Below are 23,344 nucleotides of genomic sequence, written 5' to 3' on the forward strand. Positions count from 1 at the left end.
ACCAGACAGACAGCATTTTGACCAACGCAAGGTAAATTAAGAACTGTCTCTAGCTGTACTGTGCAAGAAATTCCTTCCCTTTGATATCCAGGCATCAAACAAAGCCATGGAATACACACCCAGGAGTGAATCCATTTCACATGCTCTTTATTTGCCATCAAGAGGTGAAGAACACAGTCAATTTGGAGCCATTTCATGCACTTTTGAAGTGCATTATGGAAGCATTGCAGATGCAGGATGTTTCCTCCCTGTTACCCCTGCATTTTTCCAGTGCTCTGAGCTCTCTTTTAAACGTATGCATGAAATGTGTCATGAAACATCTGACATATGTGGAAAACATATTACTGCACTGTCTGGGCAGTGGGGAAGGTCGCTGAGGAACAGCTTGAAAACAGCAATCATTTCATATGGAGATGGAGCTGTTTGGGTGATGAAACCATCACAGGGGAATCACGGGCACAGCACAGGTCTTGTAGGCAAGGTCAGTTCTGTTGGACTGAGGACGAGTAAAGTTATGAGAAGAAAGAGACATTTCTGGTGCCTGGAAGTTTTCATCCGTTCCTCATAACAGGGCCATTTGTAGAGTTTTGGAGGAAGGCAAGGCACAGTAGGCAGGAGAGCAAACTCCTGGTTTTAGAATCATAGAATCAGAATTAGCTGGGTTGGAAGGGACCTCAGAGCTCATCAAGTCCAACCCTTGACCCACCGGTGCGGTTGCTAGACCATGGCACTGAGTGCCACATCCAGGCTCTTTTGAAATGTCTCTAGGGATGGAGAATCCACCCCTTCCCTGGGCAGCCCATTCCAATGCCTGAGCACCCTCTCCAGAAAGAAATTCTTTCTGATATCCAGCCTAAATCTCCCCTGGCACAACTTAAGACTGTGTCCTCTTGTCTTGTTGAAAGTCGTCTGGGAAAAGAGACCAGCTCCCACCTGGCTCCAACCTCCTTTCAGGGAGTTGTAGAGAATGATGAGGTCTCCCCTGAGCCTCCTCTTCTTCAGGCTGAACAGCCCCAGCTCTCTCAGCCTCTCTTCATAGGGCCTGTGCTCGAGTCCCTTCACCAGCCTGGTTGCCCTCCTTTGGACCTGCTCCAGCACCTCAATCTCCTTCCTGAGCTGAGGGGCCCAGAACTGGACCCAGGACTCAAGCTGTGGCCTCCCCAGGGCTGAGCACAGGGGCAGAATCCCTTCCCTGGACCTGCTGGCCACGCTGTTCCTGAGCCAGCCCAGGATGCCATTGGCCTTCTTGGCCACCTGGGCACACTGCTGGCTCCTCTTCAGCTTCCTGGCAATCCAGACTCCCAGGTCCCTTTCTGCCACTCTGTGCCCAGCCTGGAGCTCCCCATGGGGTTGTTGTGGCCAAAGTGCAGGACCCAGCACTTGGAATGTTGAACCTCATCCCCTTGGGATCAGCCCAACTCTCCAGTCTGTCCAGGTCCCTCTGCAGAGCCCTCCTGCCTTCTGACTGGTCCACACTTCCTCCCAGCTTGGTGTCGTCCCTTTGCTCTGTGATATTTTGGTCATTAAAAATCATCCTTGTTCCAGGCTCATTTCTGCTGCACCAAGTGTTACAGAGCAGGTCCTGTTCTATCTTTCAAGCATCCACTTCAGACTGGACTGGTTCAGCTCTCTGGGCTGAACAGAGTTTGTATGGTCCAAAGAGGGTCAGGTCTCCTCTTTAATCTGTGTGTGTCTTCCTGTGAGGATGGTAAATGTTACTCTGTGTTAAACAGGGAAATCTTCGAGTTGATGGGATGATTCATGGTGAATAACAAGTCCAACTTGTTGCCATTTTTGTTCTGCTTCACAGATTTGGTTTTGATTTCACTTGGCAGTGCTCTGGTAGATGTTAATACTTGGCAATATTGGGATAGTAAACAGCACAATCTCACATATATTAATTTTTGCATTTTTCACATTACAGCTCTTCATTGATTAATTTTTAAATGGCTCTCAGAAAGCACTTAAAAAAAATATTGCAGTTTGCATTTTATTGGCATTACATGGCACTGTTTCTGGCTCCAGCCCAGTAAAATATATTCTTAAGTGCCAAAATATATTCTTAAGCAAGTGCCATTGATATCAATGGAATTATTCATATTCTTAAAATCAAACATATGCTTAAGTATTTCAGTGAACTGAGACAGCTGGTCTCTTCTGGAAGATCTGTCTAAATCAATGCAGCATCGATTGCAGATTGTGAATTTTCTAACCCCGTGCACAACCGAGTGCTGCTTCTGGTGAATCCTTCAGCATTTCAGATAAATCTTTGCCTTTTGTTAGACACTGGTGTCAGTGGAATGAAGTGTGCCCTTACAGAACAACCCGATTCAGTTTTGCATTTAAACACATTTGTAAAAAACCAGATGCTTAAGTGAGCTCATGAATCGGGACCCAAGTGACCGACTGCTCAGAGAAAGTGAATAAATAAAAAAGTGGAGAACGGCCCTAATTGAAAACATGTTTTGAGCTGCAATGTGAAGCCACAGAAAAGTTAATCCCTCCATTTCAGGGATCTTGATAGCAGCCATTACTACAAAAATTGAAGTTGTTCAAACCAATTTGTCAGGCAACTGTGAACTGCCTGTTGTGAAGTGGAACCAAATCCCAGGGTTTCACAGGAACAGCTGAAGAGATCATTTCATCTTTTGATTAGAAATAATTTTTCATCAACTGCTTTATTTGGCCCAGTAATGGTCATGCTTCTCCTTACTGAGAAGCAGCTTTTACCCCCATCTCCTCTGATCTCTGGTGAGAACCCTCCCTGATTATGTGTGTGACCTAAAACAGAACAAGGTGGGCAGGGGACCTCAGCCCCCGACTGCTGCAAACAGGGTGGCAGATTATTCACTGAAATACATCTTCCAGCTAATCAGGACCTGATACCTTTGATCTGTCCAGAACAGTCATCCATAGCTGAAAAATCCTGGCTGATATTGTCTTGAGAAGTAATAACAAGGATGTAGGTAACATTAAAAAAAAAAAAAATCAAAGCTTTCTTAGCGTCTGAGTGGTGGGAGTAACAAAATTGCCATCTCTTGAGCTGGAAATCCTGGTTCAAACCTCAAAAGTGGCACTTAAGGACAGGACTTCAGCAGTAATAATTCTCAGAGTTCATCTCTTCCCTTCTGAGGTTTCTTAGCCCTTTGTGTTCATGCTTTCAAACTCTTGAGTGCAGCCTAGAAGATCAAAATTGGAAAAAACCAAAAAACACACCCAACAAACTGAATCAATATTGGTTTAGCATGACTGCAGCAGAGGGTTCTTTAAATCAATCTTAAAGATTGCCAGGTTGGCAATCCCAGTGACATCCATTCCATGTTTCAAAACTATTATCTTCTTTTCTCTTGGAGACAGTTAACAAATAAAGATCTTTTGCAAAAGGCATGAGACATTCCAATGAAACAATTTCTTGGCATTGTTTAGAGCATAGACTGGGTTATTATTAATCACTTTTGCATTATTTATGCAGGTCCAGGAATGTGCAATGTCCTTTACAGATAAATCACTCTGCCTTGAAAAGTTTCCAGTCTGTGAGCCAAATCCTGTGAACAGCAGGAGGCCATTTGGTGCAGCAGAACAGGTAAATGTTAATCCTTGATGCTGCAGGACTGGTGCCTTATCAACTTTATTATTTCATTTGTTTTGCAATTGCACCAAACAGACTCAACTTATGCTGTAGTTTCACAATCTCTTTAATCTGGCACCAGTTGAAAGGAGCAGCTTCTATTTTCTTCCTCGTTCCTGCTCCTTCTCTTGGCTCTTTTCTTGTGGTTTAGAAGCCACGTGGAGACCCAAATCAACGAAATTATTCGAGTTCAGGCTCATCTGGCAAAAATAAGGACAAGTTTAATTTTGACCAGTCTTAACCCCCTGAGTGTGGAGGTTTGCAGCTCTCCGTGCCCTGCCTGTGATCCTGCCCTGAGCAAGGTGGTTGGTTCCACCCTCAGAGCTGCTCACACAACCCAGGGCCCTGCTGCAAAAGGTCCTCTCAGAGCCACTGTTGCCTTTCACCTCCTGAACATTCCCAGCTTTACCCCTTCAGTGTTCTGGTGATTCCTGAAGGATCCCTTTGGCAGCCCTGCTCTCTCCATGGGGTGTTTGTCAGCTCTGTCCCAACAACCTGGAGCTGGGGCTCCCTGGCAGGAAGGACAGAGCATCCCCAGGTGCTCAGGGACCATTTGGAGGTGTGAGCCCAGCCTCAGGTAACCCTGTGCAGCTCCAGGGACCCCCAGACCACACTCACACACCAGTGTCACACACCAGTGTCACACACACCAGTGTCACACACACCAGTGTCACACACACCAGTGTCACACACCAGTGTCAGTGATGCTTTGCTCTCTCAGGCTCCAGCCCTGCTTGGAGCAGGAGGCCCTGCCTCGGGCACTGCAGTCCTTTTATTGCTGCTTTTGTGGGTTTCTTTTTTTCTTTTTCTTTTCTTTTCTTTTCTTTTCTTTTCTTTTCTTTTCTTTTCTTTTCTTTTCTTTTCTTTTCTTTTCTTTTCTTTTCTTTTCTTTTCTTCTCTTTTCTTTTCTTTTCTTTTCTTTTCTTTTCTTTTCTTTTCTTCTCTTTTCTTTTCTTTTCTTTTCTTTTCTTTTCTTTTCTTCTCTTCTCTTCTCTTCTCTTCTCTTCTCTTCTCTTCTCTTCTCTTCTCTTCTCTTCTCTTCCCTTCTCTTCCTCTCCTTTTCCTTTTCCTTTTCCTTTTCCTTTTCCTTTTCCTTTTCCTTTTCCTTTTCCTTTTCCTTTTCCTTTTCCTTTTCCTTTTCCTTTTCCTTTTCCTTTCCCTTTCCCTTTCCCTTTTCCTTTTCCTTTTCCTTTTCCCTTTTCCTTTTCCTTTTCCTTTCTTTCCCCAGGTTCCCAGGACTGGGGATTCAACTTCTGGCTTCACCCAGAAATCCCCGAGGGTTTCAGATCCCCACGAGGCCTCTCAAAGTCTTGCTCTGCTTGAATGGGCATTTTTAACGCGGCCCCGGCTCTCACCGGGCGCTGTTTCAGTCACTCAACTGCACCCACATTGTTCTCGGGGCAGCGGCTCCCGGACACCTCCCTTATTACCATACCGCCCGGCGGGATTTTGCCGCTGGGTTTCTCTGCCGAGCATCACACCAGCCCCACGCCCGGAGGTGGCCAATTAGCCCTCCTGGCCCGCTCCTCAGCCTCCGTGGCTCTCTCGGCATCTCCTGCCCGCGGGGCTGCTGGCACCCGTCCCATCTCCGGCGGTCCCGTCGGAGGTGAAGGTGACCCCCTTTTTCCTGTGCCGGGCTCCCTGGCAACGGCCTCTTTTCTTTTCCAGCCGCCTCCTCCACCCCCTGACGGGGCGAGGGGCTGTGAAAGCCCCGCTGCACTTTTGAACTTGCTGCCGGCGTGTTCGGTGGCTGCGTGGGCAGCGGCGACGGAGGGGCCGAGCCCAGCGGGGCCCCGGTGTAATTGCCCAGAAGTTATTAATAGGCTGCAGGAGAATGTGATGGGCCGGGGAAGGGGTGAGGGAAGGGGGGGGAGGGGAGAGCGAAACGGGGAAGGTCAGAGAAAAGGAGCGATGGAGGGATGGAGGGAGAGGCGAGAGTGCTGGCATGCTGGAGAGACAAAGAGGCAAAGAGAGGAGGAGGGGGGCATCAGCACCACCAGGCAAGGGCAGACAAAGGCTGAGGTTCCCGATCCTCCTTGTCCTGCTCCTTGTGCAGGTGTCTCACCGGTGGCCGTGGTGGCAGAGAGGTGTCTGGCCCTGGGGCTGGGTGATGGAGAGGGCAGGGGGAGCAGCAGGCCTGGGGCTTCGGTCCTTGTGCGAGGCTTCCCTTTTCTAAGATGAAGTGTTTCTCGGGGTTCCCGAGCCAAATTTGCCATCTAGTGGCTCTGGGGACCATTGCAGAGAGACCCACGAGGTAGCAGCAGCCACGGGAGTGCCGTGGTGCAGGCACAGCACCTCCTGCCTTGGGAGATCAGCCCAGGGTGCTTTTATTTCACTCACAGGGGCTCAAAAAGCCTGAGGCCCCCGGAGTGAGGTTACCTTGTCCTGGCTGCCTTGCAGGGAGACAATCTCAGCCACGCTGCCAGCCTCTGGGTGCTCTCCAGGGAACAGTCCCTGCTGGGTGTGCAAGAACCAAGCCCCACGATGTGATTGAACCCATCACCATGCTGCAGCAGGGCTCAGACAACAGGAGCTTGTCCCGTGTCTCTGGGAGCAACTTTGTCACTGTCACACTGTGGGGAGAACCTGGAAATCAGCCTGTACCTGTGGCACAGCAGTGATCTTTCTCTGAGGCTTTACACCTTCTCCGTGTTCTTGCAAAGAAGCTGACATATTTATTTATCTAATGCCTTGGCTCCTTACCTCACTCTCTCTCACTAGTCAGTCCTTTCAGCAAGCAGAGAAGTGATAAAATCAAGAAAAATCATTTGGGCTGGAAAAGACCTTTCAAATTATCCAGTCCAACTGTTCCCCAAGCACTGCCAAGGCCACCACTAACCCATGGCTCTCAGCACCATCTCCACAGCTTGGAAATCCCTGCAGGGATGGGGACTCCACCACTGTTCCGTGCAGTCTGTGCCAGGGCCTGACAACACCTTCAGGGAAGAAATTGCTCCTAATATCCAAACTAAACCTCCCCTGGCTCAACTTGAGGCCATTTCTTCTCATTCTATCACTCCTTAATTGGGAGCAGAGACCAACCCCTGCCTTGTTACAATCCCCTTTCAGGGAGCTGGAGACTGTCAAAGCTGAGGGGAATACTGGGAGCTGAAGATGGGGTAGAGCATGCCAGGACCTGGGCTAGCAGAACCCCTTTTGTGCTGTCACCCAGCCCAAACTTCTCTCCCCAGGTCAGGGGGAGTTTTGCCTCTCTGTGGGAGTGACTGCTGTGATGGTGATAAAGGGGGAAGTGGTGCAGCCAGTGCAAGGAAAGGGGCTCAGTGCAAGGCAGTGTCCATAGCTTTATTGCACAGCTCTCCTGAGTAAGACCACATACATCAATAAATAACATTAATAATAATAATAATTAGAGCAGCCCCAACAAACCCAGCTGTCACCAGTTTGGCTTCTGTGCTCTCCAGTGTGCCCTTGACAGCAAAAAGGATTCTGCTGCTTGACTAATGCAGAAGACACAGAAGCAGCACCATCCTCCTCCCCTTCTCAGAGGGGATCTGCTAGAGGAAGAGATCTTCAGTTCCCTGGATGCCAGTCTGGGCAGAGCCTTCCGAGGCACCTGTGGGCTCCCACCCTGCTTCATGCCTGGCATCAGGAGGCCTCAGCTGCTCCCTGCCCCAGCCACGTTGCCCTCGGCGGAGGAGCAGGCGTGCAGAGGTGCTCCCCGTGCAGACACACACGTGTGCATCACACCCCCCCTGCCTGAGGGGTGCCTGAGGGCATCTAACACTGCTTGTGGGGTTCCTCCAGGGTGACATAAGGCACCACGACAGGCCAAGAGTCTCCAGGCCAATATTCCAGCTTTGGCTTGAATGCTGGCATCTCGTAGTTGACATCGAAGTAGATGACCAGTGGGCAGCAGTAGAGGAGGGACATGGCTATCAGCACGTGCCTGGTAAGGAAACCAAAAAGACACAGGTTGGACAGGGGTAACTCCATGTGCTCCTCCTGCACCTTGGAGTGGTGCCAATATGAGGGGACAGCTGAGGGGTACAGGTACAGGGTACTGGGTACTAGTACAGGAGGGGTACTGGGTACAGGTCCCAATCCTGTGATGCACAAGGGCTGAAGGGTCCTGCAGGGTTTGTGCCCGTGGGGAAATCCTGAAAGAGCTCTGGGAGCTTGGGCTGGGGCAATTCCTGGCACAGTGGTGACACGGGGGACTTAAGCCCCAAACCAACCCACCCATTCCTCCTTGCCTGGCTGAGCCCAGCACTGCTGGGTACCTGTCCCAGTCATCCCAGTGATTTGTGAGGAGGAAACTGGGACTGCAAGCTGTGTGCAGCCCTTCCAGCCACGCTTGGACAGGCACTGAAATGTCTTGCTCAAGCAAATCGCTGCCTTCCTGTCTGGCTATTAAAACAACTCCAAGAGCAACGCACTGCATGCAGCCTCCTGCCAGCAGGTGAAGCCCTTGGAGAGCAAACTGCTCACCTGGAGGGACTCAGAACAATTTCCCTTGCAAAACAATTTTTGGTAACCGCTGGTAAGAGCGGTAAGAGATAATTAAAAGGTGATTAGAATCAAATCCTTGGTTTGGACCGGGTCGAGGAGCAGCATCAATAGTGACAGAGGGAAGGAAGAGATGGTTTGGCAGAGATGTGGCTGCTCTGTGGTTGACTGGCACACCCCTGCTGCCATCTCTCCTTAGCTGTGGCTCTTCAGCCCCTGAAACGTTTGAGCTGAGGTTCCTACCCCAGTGTTGGAGCCCTTACCAGAAGCTGTGGAAGTAGGGGAAGTTGATGGCCTGCCAGAGCCCACAGAGCCACCTGTCACTTAGCCAGCTGCTGATGGCCAGCACCCACCACACAACCATGACTTTAGCCATCCGGTGAACCCTTTTGTCATTGCACCTGGAAGACACAGCAAGGGAGAGGGAATGGAGCATCATGTTGGAAGGAAAGAGAGTTTTGAAGAGGGCTGCCTCCTGTCTGCAACAGAGCAAAATCCAACAAGATTCTTCCGGAGAGTATTCATCAGATCACAAGTACTGGGATGTCTCACTCTGCAGTGGGGCTTTCTGGCTTTCTGTGGGTGAAGATGATGTTAGGAGATGCTAAGGCACTCCCATCTCTCTCCTCACATCCTGCAGGGTTCTCCCAACCCCACACTGGGCCCCGAATTCCCCACAAAGAGGAAAGAACTGCAGAGATGGCAGCTGGGGGTGAGAAGATGCACTTATCCCATGGATTGTCCCCATTCTGAGTGGCACCTGGGGCATTAGGGTTAGGGTTAGTTGGCCTCCTCGTTTCCCACTGCCCACAGTCCTTCCTCTGCCTCTTCCTGATCCCTCCCAGGCTGCCCCAATTCCTTGCAGACTTGATGGTCCAGCATGTGGCTGATGACAACTTCTGCCCAATTCATGTGGTGCACAGAGTCGCTGCCAGCTCTGAGCCTGGCAGGAGCCCTGGAGCTGCAGACAACCCCCCCACAGCCCCCTCCTTACTTTTTCAGCTCACGCCATGTCAGGTACAGCAGGTGGAAGGCGATGCAGTTGAGGGCATAGGCGTTGAAGGCTGGTTTGATGAAGGACATCAAGGTACTGACCACGGTGGTGACACCACTCAACCAGAAGAACTGTTTCCTAAAGGGAGTTGGGAGTGTCAGTGCTCCCGAGGTTCACAGAATGGAAGGATAAGGATGGGAGAGGTCCTGCTCATTTCCTGAGAGAGGAAACCCTTCTCCAGCACCTCCAATCTCTGCACATGGTTGATCTCAGTCTCTGCAGTAGTCCTGGCTGGAAGGCTGAGGTAGCTGTTTATATCTGTGCTTTGCTCAAATCCACCTAGTTAGTCCATGAGAGAGCAGGGAACACAGCCCAGAAGGTATCTCATGCACTTTCCTGATGATGCCAGGGAGGAGCACCAAGAGGCAAAGGCTTTGCTCAGGGAAGGGCTGCAAAGCTGGAGTTCCAGCAGTGATGGGCAGGGGCCTGAGCCCAGCAACCGTGCAGGTTTGGGCTGACTGCACAACAATAGGGCTCAGAGGGGCCTTTCACATGCAAATCCCTGCTCAAGTCCTTTCCTCTCTCCCCCAGCCTTGTCTCCTCACTGAACTCTTGGTGACCTCCCCTGTGGCATGGGAAGAGCAAACTTGGAGCAAACCTTTGCAAGGCTCCTAGCAGGGCTGACATAGAGGGCTCCAGCAAGCCTGCCAGGATGGGACACCATTTTGAGCAAAACCCTGCTGGGTTCCTCTTTCTGCTGCTCTGTGCTCCCCCAGGACCCCTCAGCCTTTCTGCTGAGCCCCTCTGGCCCAGCCAGCAACCTTCGAAATGTGGGATGTTAACTTGGACCAGCTTGTGCTATGGGAAACCCCACCAGCCTTCAGGAAAAGCTCCCTGTGACTGGCAGGGGATGATATAAGGGTTTGGCAGCCTGGGTAACTGCATGTCAGTGCTCAGGAACATTTAATTTCTTCATTAATTTTTACATTCTCCCTGCAATATTTCCTTTGCAGCTTCACAAAGACAAGCAGCTCCAGTTGGCAGGAGCCCAGCACAGCCCTTCCCCATCTGAAGGGTTTCCTGCTCTTGCTCCCTTAGCACAGCCACCAGTGAGTGATGGGTGGGCTGATCCCAAAGCAAACTGCATGAACCACAAGGCTGACCCGTCACAGGGTGCTGGCTGTGAGCGAGGAGGGGGATCTGTGGGTCACAGGCATCAATGTCAATGTCCCAGCCCTCCCCTCAGAACCTTGTGTCCCTCTGAGTCCTACCTGCTCTTGATGAACCTGGGGAAGTAAACCTTTGGGTACCAAAAGGAATATGCCACAGCCAGTGTCCAGAGGATGGAGAGCTCATCCAAGAGTTGTCCCACGTAACTCAGGGTCATGTGAAAATATGTAGAGAAGATACCTGCAAGGACCAAGGACACCTTCTGTCAGCAAAGCCCCAAGTCTGCCTGGCCTGGGGAGTTCCTGGGGGGCTTTCCTAAAGACACATTGTTCCTGAAGAGCAGGACACAGACCTTGGTGTCAGCAGAGGGCTGAGTGAGTCAGTGCCCACAGCACCCACAGGAATTCACTGGGCTGGATGCCAGCAGGAACCCCGAGCTGTGGACTTCCAACAGCCCTGGCTGTTTGGTTCCCCACCCTGGGTTGCCCCTGTGCTTCAGCCACCAGGAACCAGCCTCCAGATGAAGAGACAGATACTCTGGCAGCCTGTATGGTCTCCTCACAACCTTGGCACCCACCTACACAGACGAGCAGGGCAGAGACAAAATACATGGGCAAGGCGCGCTGCTGCCGGTACTGCCGGTTCAGGTAGAGCAGGGCAGGAGCAAGGAGAAAGAAGCTTACATTGCTGATCTGCAAAACAAGAGGAGCATTCAGCTTATTGCATGATCTTGGGCAAGTTCCATCCCACCGTGTGCCTGGGTATCTGTCTGCGAAGAGGATACTGATCTCAAGTGGGAAGCATGGTGTGGAAGCGGGTGTTGCTCTTGGCACAGGGAGAGGCAGAGGTGGTTTTGGAGAATTAAGGCTGGAATTGGAAGGGCTGTGGGCTGCAGAGGGCTGCAGACATCTGGGCTCTCCCTGCAGGCACCTCTGAGGCCAGCAAGTCCAGGAGGACCTGGTGTGTCCCTTTTGGATGATGGTTTAGCTTCAGCTGCCTGGTGTCTTCAAGCAAATTGCCAAAGCTCTTCTGTTTCCAGCCAGATCTCTCTCCTGGCAACCCAGAAATTCCCTGGATGGTTCCTGCCCCTTTCAGCCAGCAGCCAGCCCCCTGTGAGAGGCTGGGTGAGTGTGAGGAGCTGGGCCAGCACAGCAAGATCCTGTCAGGAAAATCCTCCTTAGCTGGGAGTGGGTGTGGTGGGGAGCAGCAGGACAAGCAGGACGCTGGGAGGTGGGAATAGGCAGGACTGAGGTGACATCCTGTAGTGTCATGTGTGAAGCCACCTGGCCTAAGGGGGGGGAAGATTTTCTGGACACTAGCAATTACATGAAGTCATAAACCTCCTTTAAGCATACCTAGCAAATGAATGCAGAGAAATTATTCTGCCCCAATTTCCAGCTCTGCAGAAGTGTTTCATGGACAGGCTTTGGTCTGTCTGGGGAGGGAGGGTTGGGGCTCAGCCTGTTGCTGGGCTGCTCAAAGGTGCCAGTGCTTTGGGGGTGGCAGATGCTGATGGGCAAAATGTGGGAGCTGGGGAGGAGCAGCAAGTGCCAAAATCTGGACCTGGCTGCTGGCTCAGGCCTGGAACTGTTGGGGCATGAAGGTGGAGATAACCCTTAACCTAAGTGGGTGCTCATCCTGGCCTCTCCACCTGAATTTGCAAAAGGAAAGGGGTAGCACAGGGAAGCAAAGCCTCCACAGGGAAAGTCTTTCTTGCTTACAAAAGGCTGGGACCCTGGTGTTACATTTTACCTGCCAGACAGCTCCTTTTTTGGGCTTTGGAAGAGCAGGGCAGAGCCATCTGCTAAAATACCTTTTGGCAAGCAACCAGGGTGACTTTTATCACACCCAGACAATCCTTCTGCTTTCATCTTCCAGCAAGATGATGACCCAGACCCCAAGCCTGGAAATTGACATCCATAGGTGGAGGCTCCCCCCTCTGCAGCCCTTAAACATGCACCAGGTAAGCTGCAAAGCTGACACTTGGCTTGTGTCATGTCTTGTCATGTCCTGTGGGATCTAAGTTTACAGCCAGAAGTCTGCACATCACAGGGATATGACAAACACACTCTCATATTCCAGAGGGAAACACAATTCACACTTCATGTCAGGTCTCCATTCCCTTTAACGCCTGGAGATTAATCTTGAATTTTGCTAAGGCTTTCATGGAACAAGTTGATGCTCCTATTAACAGCAATTCTCAGGCCAAGTGTATGGGTGCCAAGTCTATCAGTGCTTAAAGCCAAATCCAGGCCTGTTCCCCTTCCAGTTATGAAAAGAAAAGTGCTGGTCCCCCTTGCACACTTGAGGTCAAACTGTTCGGAAATGATCGAAAACCCAAACCGTGTGTTCAAGTAATAACTGTGGCACAAACATTTCTTTTCCTGTGAAATGGATAAAGAGGGTTTTCTTTTTCAGAAAACAAGTAGGGGCAGCAAGAGGAGAGAAAATTCTCATAGAAAAGGCAGCAGGGTGCAAGTGGCAGCATGCACATCAGTGAGGAAATGTGGGAGCTGGAGATTGCGTGGAGAGCTCTGAGTCCCTGCTGCAGTGGGCATTGCAACAGTGCCACTAATTACATGATAGCACTGTTATCACTTCATTAATTCAGTGTGAGATGTGCAAGATCAGATAGCAGAGGGGAGGGATAATCAGGGGAATGGTGCCAACAGGGTCAAAAAGATAGAGAGAGATTCCTTGCAGAGCAGCCAAACTCTGAGCTTAGGGGAGAGCTGCTTCAAAACTGTATCTGGGGAGGACAAAGGGTCCTCCCTCACCCATCCAATCCAAGCCCTGATTTGTAAGTGCTGTCTTACATCTGCCCTCTGGGATGTGGCAAACTTCAGCTCTAATGTCATTAGGGGGGTTTTGCTCCCAGCACTCCCACTTGGAAATTTTTCCAGAGTCTCTGCTTATGCTGGGTCCTCCCAGCACGACTTCTGCTGCTGGGTCGAGCATCCAGCTGGGTTGTACTGGTCAGGAGGCACCAGGAGATGTGACCAGAGAGTGGGGATGGATCCAAGGTGTGATTTGAGCTGTGAAAGTGACTCAGCCCTGCTTTGTGAGCTCAGAGTGATGTCCCCAGTTCCTAACAAGTGTGAGTTACTGCTCCAGGTGCCTCAGCCAAGTCTGCCTGTAGTGGCATTTGCTTTTTTCACTGAGAGGAAAGTGAGACTGGGATCAATGACACGGCTGTAATCCTGGTGTATTAGCAGGATCATGAGAAAGGCCCCAGGGCTTCTGCAGCTTGGCACTTTGCAGCCTAAGATGGAGTGAGAGACCTGCAGGGAACCTGTTTTCATCTCCAGCCGTGACAGGGTGAGAAGAAACCTCTGGGACAGCCTGGGACAGGAGATGGTGGTTTGCAGAGCCCTGCCTGGCTCTGTGAGCAGGGCAGCAATGTGACAGCCAACAAGGCACGTGCTGGTCCTTACTCAAGACAGGTATTTTCTGCAGTGAAAGGAGATTTCTGCAAGACTCATTGCAGTGCACCCATTCACTCCCAGGCCAGCAAACCAGCTTTATCTGAGAAGAGCCCACGGGGCTGAAGACAGAAGGGAGAACCTCAGAGGCTCTCCAGACCTGTAGAGCAAGTTCCTAATAGCCAGACCTGTGTAGCAGAAGATGAATCACAGAATGGTTTGGGTTGGAAGGGACCTTAAAGCTCACCCAGTTCCAACCCCCCTGCATGGGCAGGGACACCTCCCACAGCCCAGGGTGCTCCAAGCCCCATCCAACCTGGCCCTGAACCCTTCCAGGGAGGGGGCAGCCACAGCTTCCTTGGGCGACCTGGGCCAGTGTTTATCTCCCCTTTTCAAGTTTGAGAAGCTCCACATCCTGACACAGCAAAGTCATACCAGGACTTTGGGGCAGGAAAGAGCTCCAAGTGTAGTGTTGGCAGGGTGCTGGGCAAGGACCTGCTGTCCTTCTGAAAGGGGCTTTCTGAGGAGGCAAGAGAAAGTGCTGGGTTTGTGGTGCTGTGGGGTTCCTGAGCCTGTGGTGAGGACCTGGGTGACTCTGACAGACAGAAAGTGAGTGCTTCTCTGGGTGTATCAGGGGAATTTGCACCTGCAGTTGAGTTTATCTCCACCCATCTTGATAAAGCATCTGGGAGCTCTGGATACATGGTGGTGTCAGAGCTCCTGCTGCTTTGCCAGAGAGGCTGCTGAGGATTTGGGTGTTATTACCAGCACCCTGGATCAGTCATTTCAGGAAAGAAATTAGAGGAGGAAGACAAGTCCATGACTGATGGCCCTTATGTAGCACAATGCTGTTCTCCTCTGAACAGCCAGAAGACAATAAATTTCTGGGTCACTGAGTCACTATAAATAGTGCTTTGTTGCTGAACTGCATCCAATCACCAGCCCCCATGCATTATTAGGTACTTAAAGACACTGTTTACATTCTCTGCTCATACCCTCAGTGCTGATTTCTAATAAAAAGCATCCAACCCAAGCAGACCTGAGAGAGAGTGTGGCTGGCACAGAGCAATTCTCAGCAGGACGTTGCTGCTGCTGGCACAAACCAACCCTGTCCTGCTGATTGGGTAGGAGCTGGCTGGAGTTCCAGCTGGTCTAAAACTCTGGCACTGATGCTGAAGTCAATATTGTCTCTGGGCAGGCCATAAAGTTTGCTCCAGAGTTCAATCTGAACATGGGGAACAAATGAATGGAGGAGAGAAGGGGAGATCCAGGCTGTTGGGACTGCAGTGCCCTGAGCCCCAGCTGCATCTGCAACATCCTGCCAGCCAGCAGGGACAGCCAGGGATCTCACCCTTTCTAAAAATCCCCCTTTTGGGGCACAATACCAGGAGTCTGAGCCTGCAAGAGAGCCCAGAGCAGGAAGAGGGCTCCCTGGAGAGCCAGGGAGTGCTGAGCAGGGTGTTCATGTCCATGGGGGTGATGCCCCTGCCTGCTTCTGGTTACAAGGTCTGGCCCTGAGCATGGTGCATCCTTTGGGGCCCTCCTCAGATGTTCTGATAGTTTTTTGAGGGCTTGCTCTTTTGTCTCCCCTTGTTTGGACAGGAGATCACATGCCAGCCCTGATGCAGGTTTGGGGCCCTGCAGCTTTCTCTAAATGGGAATTGCATCTCAAGCCAGGAACTGCAGAAATGGAACCTCTGCCTGCACAGAGCTCTGGAAGCCCTGTGGAATAGTAAAAGTGATCCTGGCAAGAAGGAGATCAGTGCAGGGACCAAAAAAACCTCTTTCTCTGCTGGGAAAGAGGTGCCCTGTGTTCACATATAGCAAGAAAAAAGGGCCAGTTTAATCTCTGGAAAAAATCCTGCAAGGTTTGCTCTGCCCACATCTCTCTGTGTTGCTCAGTGTCACCCCAGTTTGCATCTTAGGGTGGAAACATCCACTGAAAAAATCTTTTCTTTCCTGGAAGGAAGCTGTGTCTGAGTCCTGCCCATGAAAATTCACCCTGATGAGCCCAGCAGGACAGAAACATGAGGGATGGCTCAGGTGACAAGGAGGAACCTCAGTCCAGAATTAGGCACCTGGGCAAGGTTTTCAGGAATAGCTACATCATTTAGAAACCTGTGCCACAAAGAGACCTAGGAAGCTAAGTGTGAATGTTTTATGGGAATTAGAGGGCTTTGGATGCTAAGAAAGATATTTATGCATCTGGCCACACCAACTGGTGTGTGCTGCAACAGTGTGCTGAAGAAAAGATAGAGAATTAAGTGCTTTTGGGGAGCTCCTGAGATACTTGTGATGTATTAAGAATCCTGATCCACTTTGGCAGTCTGGGAGTGTATCACCAGAAATCAGTGTGAAAATGGGGTCTCAGCTCCAAATACACATTTTAAAAAATGCTGCCTTTATCCTAAACTAGGAGGTGAGGCAAACTTATCTCCCAGAACAAATTCTGATTAAAAAAAATTGCTTTCAGACTTCCTTCTCTTCATGGGAATCAGCCAACATGGAAATCAGCCCCTACTCAGTGTTGCCAGGGACCCTCCAGACCACAGAGGCATTTGGCATCCCCACCTATGTTTGAAATAGTGCTGTGAGGAGATGTGATTTCTGTACCATCTCCCTCTGCAGTCCTCAGCTCACCCATCAGGGATGCACTGCCCAACACGTTTGGTTGGGTGCCAGAGGGAAGCAGGACTTGATCTAGACTGGCAGATTTTATTTTTTTTTTGTCAATTGTCTCAAAAAAAAAGGGACTATATGAAGCCCAAACATCCCTCCTCTGAAACCCTGGCTGGGCAATTAGAGCCGAGAGGCTGCAGGACTTGGTTGGGGGAATTATTGTTATTATAGGTAATTTATTAAAAGCAGGAAATGCTTGGGGGGGAAAAAAAAAAAAAAAAAAAAAAGGAGGAAGAGACATTTCCATGAGAACAAGAACTTCTAGTGTTAGACAGTAATTGCTAAAAGTTGTAAACAAGGCCTTTGGAAGGTTGTAAATCCAGATGCCTCACAGCCCTGCAATTGCAGGACCCTCACAGACCCATCAGCTACCAAGTCCTCTGCATGCTGGATGCTCCCAGCCATGCTGTAAGCCAGGAGGCTGCATCCAAGGGACTGGCACTGGATGGAGTCTGATTAATAAAGGATCAGAGGAGGTGAAACTGGCTCATGCATCAGCTTTCTTCCCTCTTGACTTCCAGCTTCCCAACCTGCCCAACACGGTTCATGCGAGCGCTGTCTCTCATTTTGCCACTCCTGTACATTTTGTTGGAATACATGAGCTCTGTGTGGGACTTAACCCAGTTGGCAGGAGAGCTGCAGGACTGGTAGAACAGGCTCTCACAAATCTGGGCTAAGGAGCTCCTCCAGAGTTTTCTCCCTGGGAACTCAGCCCCACACACGCCAGAAGCACCCCTGACCCCAGCAGCTCAGAAAATCTCCCCCATACCAGCACCCTCCGAACACCAGGAAATTCAGAGGAGTGAACAGGAGGAAAGAAAGCAAGGTTGCCTCATCTCATCTCCCCAGATCAGCCTGGAGCTGGCTGCTTCATGCCCCAGCCTGCCCTGGGGATGCTCCTTCACTCACGGTGTTGTAGTACTCTGCGATCACCGCCGAGCGCTCGAAGTTTCCCTCACACCAATCCACTTCAGCACTCTGGTAGGAAAAGATGCTGGGCATTGTTGGGCCACCTTTGTAAAAAAGGAGAGGAATGGGTTAGTTTTGCGTGGGAGGGAGGGAGGAAGGAGCGTGGTGCACACCCCAAGGGGAAGGGGGAGCTGCCTGCTCTGCCCGCCTGCCCCTTGCTCCCCCGGGCACCGGTGTGCTCCAGCACAGCATCCTTACCCTGCTAGGAAAGACTCATCTTCTCCCCAGCGTGAGCCATATTGCAGAATATTTCCTTCTTCCCACGACGTAGGAGTGACAGATCAGCCTAGGAAATGTTCTTGAACTCTGAGCCTGGCAATGGTCACCACAGCCCCATCCGTGGCATTAAGGTTCCTCTTCAGGTGTTCTCAGTGCCACACGATGCTTCCCCGTTTCTGCCCTGTCCTCTCTTGTCCCTTCTCTTCACTTTCTTTGTGACTCAGATCTTTCTGCCAAGAGGACTTCCCGGTGTTCTGTGGGCTGTCAGCTACCTTTTGGGAGTGGAAAACTCTACAGGGTTTCTTGCTCATTGGCTCAGTTCTGATTAGTCCTTTCCCAGCATCTTCCTGAGGGCTGGAGCTCACCTTACTTGAGCTTAGCCCTGGAGCACCAGTGCAGACCCAGTGTGTTACCAGAGTCCTGGGAGGGCAGAGCAAAGGCTGGGAGGTGATTTCACTCTATGATTCCATGCAAACCTTGTCCTGCTATCCCAGCAGAGCTTTCACACCTTAAATGAGCACCATACTGCCAGGTTCCCCAGCCTCTGGTAGAAGCTGCAGTTACAAGTGGGATTTTAAACAAAATCTAAACTTCTGCATGTTTTTTTTTTCCACAAGCTAGGAACTTTCCTATCCTCAGTGTGAGCATCATTTCTCAGCCCTCTCTATTCACTTGCAAAAGTTAAATTATTGATCAAAATTCCTACCTAGCATGTTTTCTTTCAGATCCTTGATGCTTCAGAGCTATTTGAGAAGCTGATAGATGAGTACCAACCTTAGAGGTGTTTGAAAGCATAATCCGAACCCTAGCTGGTGGGGTTTTGGTACTCAAGAGCCACAAAAATTCACAGATCTAAGCAGTTAAGTCCCTGGATTCAGTGTTGAACAAACCCACCCAGCTGTGCTCCTCTAGCTCTGCAGAACGAGCAGGCACTGGGGTGACATCAAACCCTTCAGCAGCATCTCTGAGCTTGAGGCACTGGGAGTAAAAGGTGGCAAACACCTCTTCTTTAAATATCTTGCTGCTGTTTAATGCCAGGAAGGGAAGTTCATCTGAAAAGCACTCATCAGTTGCTGATGTTCTTGTGCAGAAACAGTCAAGTTCCTGTTCAGAGCAGAGTCAGCTGAGCAGCACCACCGAGTTCAGCAGCTGCAGTAGGTGTGTGTGAAGATACCACAGCTTCCTCTGCCTCCCTTCCCAAGGAGAAGTTCAAAGGGAGTAAACACAGGAACACAGGAGTGTTTTCTAATACAAACAAGCTCTTCTGTAACCTCCTGCTCTGACCAGACAAACTGACTTGTGGAGAAACCTCCACTCTTCTTCTACAATTACCATTTAACAATGCCCTCCCTTTAATCCAGGTTGGCTGCTTCTTCAGAGCAGGTGAGATCACAGCTACAGAAGACAAATCAGATAGATGGCAGGCAGATTGGTTTGAGGTCTGACTCTTCATGATCTTGGCTTTCCATGTGCTCATTCACACCACAGGGACTGGTGCACTGCTCCTTGCCTTACGCTTTTACAGCCACGCAAGTGGTTGCATAGGATAAAAAAGCATCATCAAGGAGATGATAAATCCCATCTCCCAGAGGAACAAACCTCAATCAAGAGATGGTAAAGAGATGGAGGACACACAAGGTGGAAGAAGAAAAAAAAGAAACACTGAAGCATTGCCCAGAGTGCCCAGCTGGCTTGCTGCTCTCCTGTCACCCCATCCCAGCTTACCTGTGTTCCACTGGGATGGACCAGTGCTGCTTCCACAAGGTAAGGTGAAGTGCCAGGAGCTCCAAGGTTTTCAGGAAAGCTGGAGCAGTAACCTGCCCTGCTGCTCTAGCTCTGCAGGAGTCAGTGCCCACGGTGTGAGCTCAGCAGGAGCAGCCACCAGGAAATACCCTGGCTCTGTCTCTAGGGAAAGCCTTGGGATGAGACAAGAGCCATGCACACCCTCCAGGCAAACCTTCCAGTCCCCCAAAGGAAACATTTTGGCTGGAGGGTTTATATCTCTGCACCCAAATGGGCAGGGGCAAAGAGGGAGGGCAGAGGAGCATGAGCTGGAAAAGTTGGAAGAGGAGGTGGAAGTGCAGCCTGAAATCACCTGAGTGCCCCTGGGCAAGGTACCTGCGCAGGCGCACACACCCCATCCTCACCCTGCTTTTCCCAGGGGAGGTGCTGATCCATACAACCTCCCTTGCAGAGCTGGGGAAAAACCAATAAACCAGTTTTCCCCCCCAAAAATCAAGCAGCGAGCTGGTGCTGCCTCGGTTTTGGGGCTTAAATTTGAGCCGCTCGTCAATTTTTTCCCCCAACTACTGGTTTAGTGCCTTAAAAAGTTATTTTATTATCAAATCACAATTCTTCCAGCTAGTTCACTTTGCTGTTCAGTTAGAGAATTGGATGAACAGGACACTTCAGGGTGAGTGCATTGCAAGTATTTCCTCCTGAATTCCATTCAAGATGGCAAGAAAATTGGCAGCAACTAAGCTTTTTCCAAAAATTTGCTTTTTCTCCTCCATGTAAGTTTGGCAAAAAGAAGAAACCTGTTTCTTTCATAAACACAAGATCTGTTTGTGCAGGTCTTCCTGTTGGAGACACCACTTTTAGCACCACAGGGCAGGGTCAGACCAAGATCTGAGGTTTCCCTCCTCTTGATGTGCTCCCTGAGGAGCTGGGATCAAACTGTGATGTTCAGGTTTGCCCTGGGGAGTGGTTCTTTGGGAAGCTTAGCCATTTATTTTGATACTTCTATTAAAAAGAAGTGTGCCTGGGAGACCTAATCTGTGCAACACCTCCTAAAAACACCAGGGCTTACAAAAGCCTCACAAATCCAGGTGAAATGAAAGGGTAATTAACCACCAAAGCAGCTTATAAGATAAGATGGAGCTCTGTTACACAAAGCTAAGTCAAGTATTTCAAGGACAGATGATGTGGTTGAAGGAAAGGATCAGAGGCATCCCCTGGTGAGATGCTCTCACCCCCAGGATGGCTGCACCACATTGAGGAAGTTTGGGGTGAATTTGCTTCTTATTCCAGAACAAATCCAGAACAGACTGGGCAAGGAGGAGACCAGGCTGGAGAAGGCCCCCAGTTCCCTGAGGGATCTCAGCAAGAAGGGAGTTGGTGACTTGTCCATGTACAGCACAGGCCAGGGAAGGGGCAGAGGTGGATTTGAAAAGAAGAGAGATGGTTGTCTGGACACGTGGTGCTTGGCCTACATGAATATCTTGGAAAAGAATGAATTTTCCCAACCCCAAACCTCTGGCATCCTCAGCATGAGCAGGGCACCCAAATATCCCTGATGTATCCTGTGCCACAGGATGAATAAATAACCGGGGAGGATGTCACAAATCCCCAACTTCCCTGATTCATCAATAAATAGCATTCAGGTCACAGAGAGAGGCTGGTTTCCTGGTGAGTCCTCCTTCCCAGCTCCTCCTCATTGTTACATCCTGTGCTCAGCAGGGCCCGGGGTGCTGAGGGTGCTGGCAGGGGGCTGGGGAGGTGAGGGGTGCCCAGGGAGCAGAGGGTGAAGCTTTCAAAGCCTCAGATGGGAGTTACACAGAGGCACCCCCCTAATTCTCCTGCTGTCTGAGACATCTTTCTCCCAAAGCTTCACCCAAAGTCCTCACCCCCTAGCTAAGGGTTGCTGCCTCCTCTCCACCTCCTGCTGACATCTCAGCTCTCTCAGATGTCTCCTCAGCACCAGGAGCTGGAAGGAAACCTCCTGGATGAGATTTGTTGCTCATCCTGTGCCCTTAGCTCTTCCTTTCCCCCCTCCCTTGGTCTGATACTGTCTTGCAAGACCCCACATCCCAGGCTTTGGGATATGGGACATGCTTGCATCTGGAGAGGCTCTTCTGCCTCTCTCTCCTCCCTGGGGCAGGCAGTGGGGGCTGAGGGTATCACAGGGGGACAGCTGGGACAGGGACAGTCACAGGAGCTGAGCCTGCAGTCTCAGGGCCCAGCTGCGAGGGGTTTCTAACCCTGGCCTCACAAACCCTGCTGAGGAAAGAGTTCTGCTGCTGGGGCCACCAGAACAGGGAAAGGAGGGCTCAGGTGGGCAGGTTTGGGAGAATCCAGTTGCTTAACGTGAGGTTGATCCTACCTGCCTTGTCCTGGGATGGAGGTGTCCACCTGAATTCCTGCTGCTGCTGAGGGATTTTTTTTTTTTTTTTTTTTTAGAACCTATTTGGAGCAGCTGTGGCATCTGTGGGGCTATGAGCCAGAGCAGAGGGGCAGCAACAACCACCCAGGGCAGGGAGGATGAGGTGGGAGTGCTGGCATCCCACAGCCCTGCTGCTGTTTGCTCAGCGAACGTGAGTCAAAGCCCTGGGGGGGAAGGTGACAAAATGACTTTGCTCCATCTCACAGGGAGGCAATGGGGGAGTCAGGGAGGGAACCCAGATATTTTGGCTCAGCAGTGCCCTGCTGCAGTGATCTGCCTGTATCCAGGAAGGGCCTGAAGCAGCCTGGACAGGTTCTGTCCCTCTGCCAGCTCCTTTTCTTTTGGTACATGACTTTAGCTCCGGGGATGCAATTTCATGTTTCCAGGTGTAAAAACCTAGGTAGGTGATCTGGGAGTCTTGCTAAAGCCAAACAATTGGATAATCCCTGTCATTTGTAGCTCCACGGGGCAGGAATCATGTCCTCTGCTTGGTTTGGAAGCAGTTTAGCAAATTGTGGTCTGGAAGAAATAATAACAGCAGCAGGAGTGCTGCTAAAGCTGGCAGTGCTTTCCACAGCCAAATGGAAGCATTCATCTCCATTGCTGCTGTAGAGCCTCCCAGGAGCAATGTACCCAGTTTTATTCCCACTGCAGAGCTGTAAATCTTGGTGTTTCTTCACCAGGTAGGGCAGGGGCTCCGGGCAACCAAAAAAAGCATCAGTAGGAACAGCAAGGACAGATTGCACCCCACGCAAGGTGTGGCTTTCAGGTCTCAAGTGTCTGAAACACCTGCTCTTTACAACATCCTGGCCCTGGTACTTGTGCAAGTCAGCCTCCAGAGGAGCAGAGCACAAGCCTTGTCAGGCTCCAGAGGGTTGGTCTCAGGGTCCAAGAGAAATTCCCTCCCAACCCATCATGGTTGAGCAATCCCCCAGGCACTCAATCATCTGCACTCCAGGCAGGATGCCACACCAGTTAACTAAACTGTCTTTGCCAACCTGGCCACCCCGTGCTTGTTTTGAAACACAAACAGGTTTTAAAACAAATGCCTTCCTTGCTAATAGGAGCAACAATAACAGTGATAATTAAAGGAAATCTCCCTGCTGTCATCCATCACGTGCTTCTGGGAGCAGCCCTGGGGATGCTGCGGAGGCTTTGGCTTCTGGAACTCAGGAGCTGCTGGCTGGGGAGGAGTTAAGCAGAGGCTTTTCTCCTTCTCCCCTTCTTGTAGATGAAAATAGAATCATAGAAGAATAGAATAATTTAATCGTAGATTCATAGAATAATTTGGGTTGGAAGGGACCTCTTAAGGTCACCTGTCCTTTGAGTCATTTCTCAGCCTTTTGGCTAAGATCAAGTGTGGTGTAGTAGAAAATGTAAGCTATTTAAATCAGGAGAGAGAAAAATCACCTTCTTCTCAGCACAACCAGGGCTCTCCCACCGAGGTGCTGGCCACAGGCTGCCTGGAGACCTGGAAGGTTTTGAATTCAGCAGGCACAGAGCAGGGGGATTCCTCTTGGCCAACCCAATCCCCTGCATCTAGAAGCCTTCCCCCTGTCTCACTTGCAGGAATCTTGGTTCTGGCCAGATGAGCAAATGGAAGGAGGTGGAGAGAAGGTTCCTTTTTGCTGGGG

General features: G+C 50.6%; 1 protein-coding gene across 2 annotated transcripts; it reads right to left on the reverse strand.

Moving 5' to 3' along the window:
• Positions 1 to 6,917: 6,917 nt before the first annotated feature.
• ACER1 (alkaline ceramidase 1) lies at positions 6,918 to 19,583 on the reverse strand. Of its 2 annotated transcripts, none has more exons than XM_071727817.1 (7): positions 19,274 to 19,583; positions 17,270 to 17,373; positions 10,837 to 10,951; positions 10,361 to 10,499; positions 9,090 to 9,227; positions 8,359 to 8,496; positions 6,918 to 7,535 (listed from the first exon to the last, which is right to left on the reverse strand). In XM_071727817.1, exons 2-7 carry the CDS (start codon positions 17,360 to 17,362, stop codon positions 7,367 to 7,369), a joined length of 792 nt encoding a protein of 263 aa, XP_071583918.1. In that variant the 5' UTR covers positions 17,363 to 17,373; positions 19,274 to 19,583; the 3' UTR covers positions 6,918 to 7,366. The 2 variants fall into 2 exon arrangements, with proteins under 2 accessions (XP_071583918.1, XP_071583919.1); XM_071727818.1 differs by lacking the exon at positions 19,274 to 19,583 and adding an exon at positions 17,528 to 18,158.
• Between the last annotated feature and the right edge of the window lie 3,761 nt (positions 19,584 to 23,344).

Source organism: Heliangelus exortis, chromosome 28 (genome assembly GCF_036169615.1).
Source record: "Heliangelus exortis chromosome 28, bHelExo1.hap1, whole genome shotgun sequence".
NCBI lineage: Eukaryota > Metazoa > Chordata > Aves > Apodiformes > Trochilidae > Heliangelus > Heliangelus exortis.

What these genes read in the sequence shown, in the direction of transcription:
- ACER1 (XM_071727817.1), bottom strand. Translation starts at nt 17,362, where the DNA reads ATGCCCAGCATCTTTTCCTACCAGAGTGCTGAAGTGGATTGGTGTGAG. An exon ending in ACATGGCGTGAGCTGAAAAA is followed by an intron (nt 8,497 to 9,089) that starts GTAAGGAGGGGG and finishes TGTGTCTTCCAG; the next exon opens with GTGCAATGACAAAAGGGTTC. An exon ending in CCCTACTTCCACAGCTTCTG is followed by an intron (nt 7,536 to 8,358) that starts GTAAGGGCTCCA and finishes TTTCCTTACCAG; the next exon opens with GCACGTGCTGATAGCCATGT.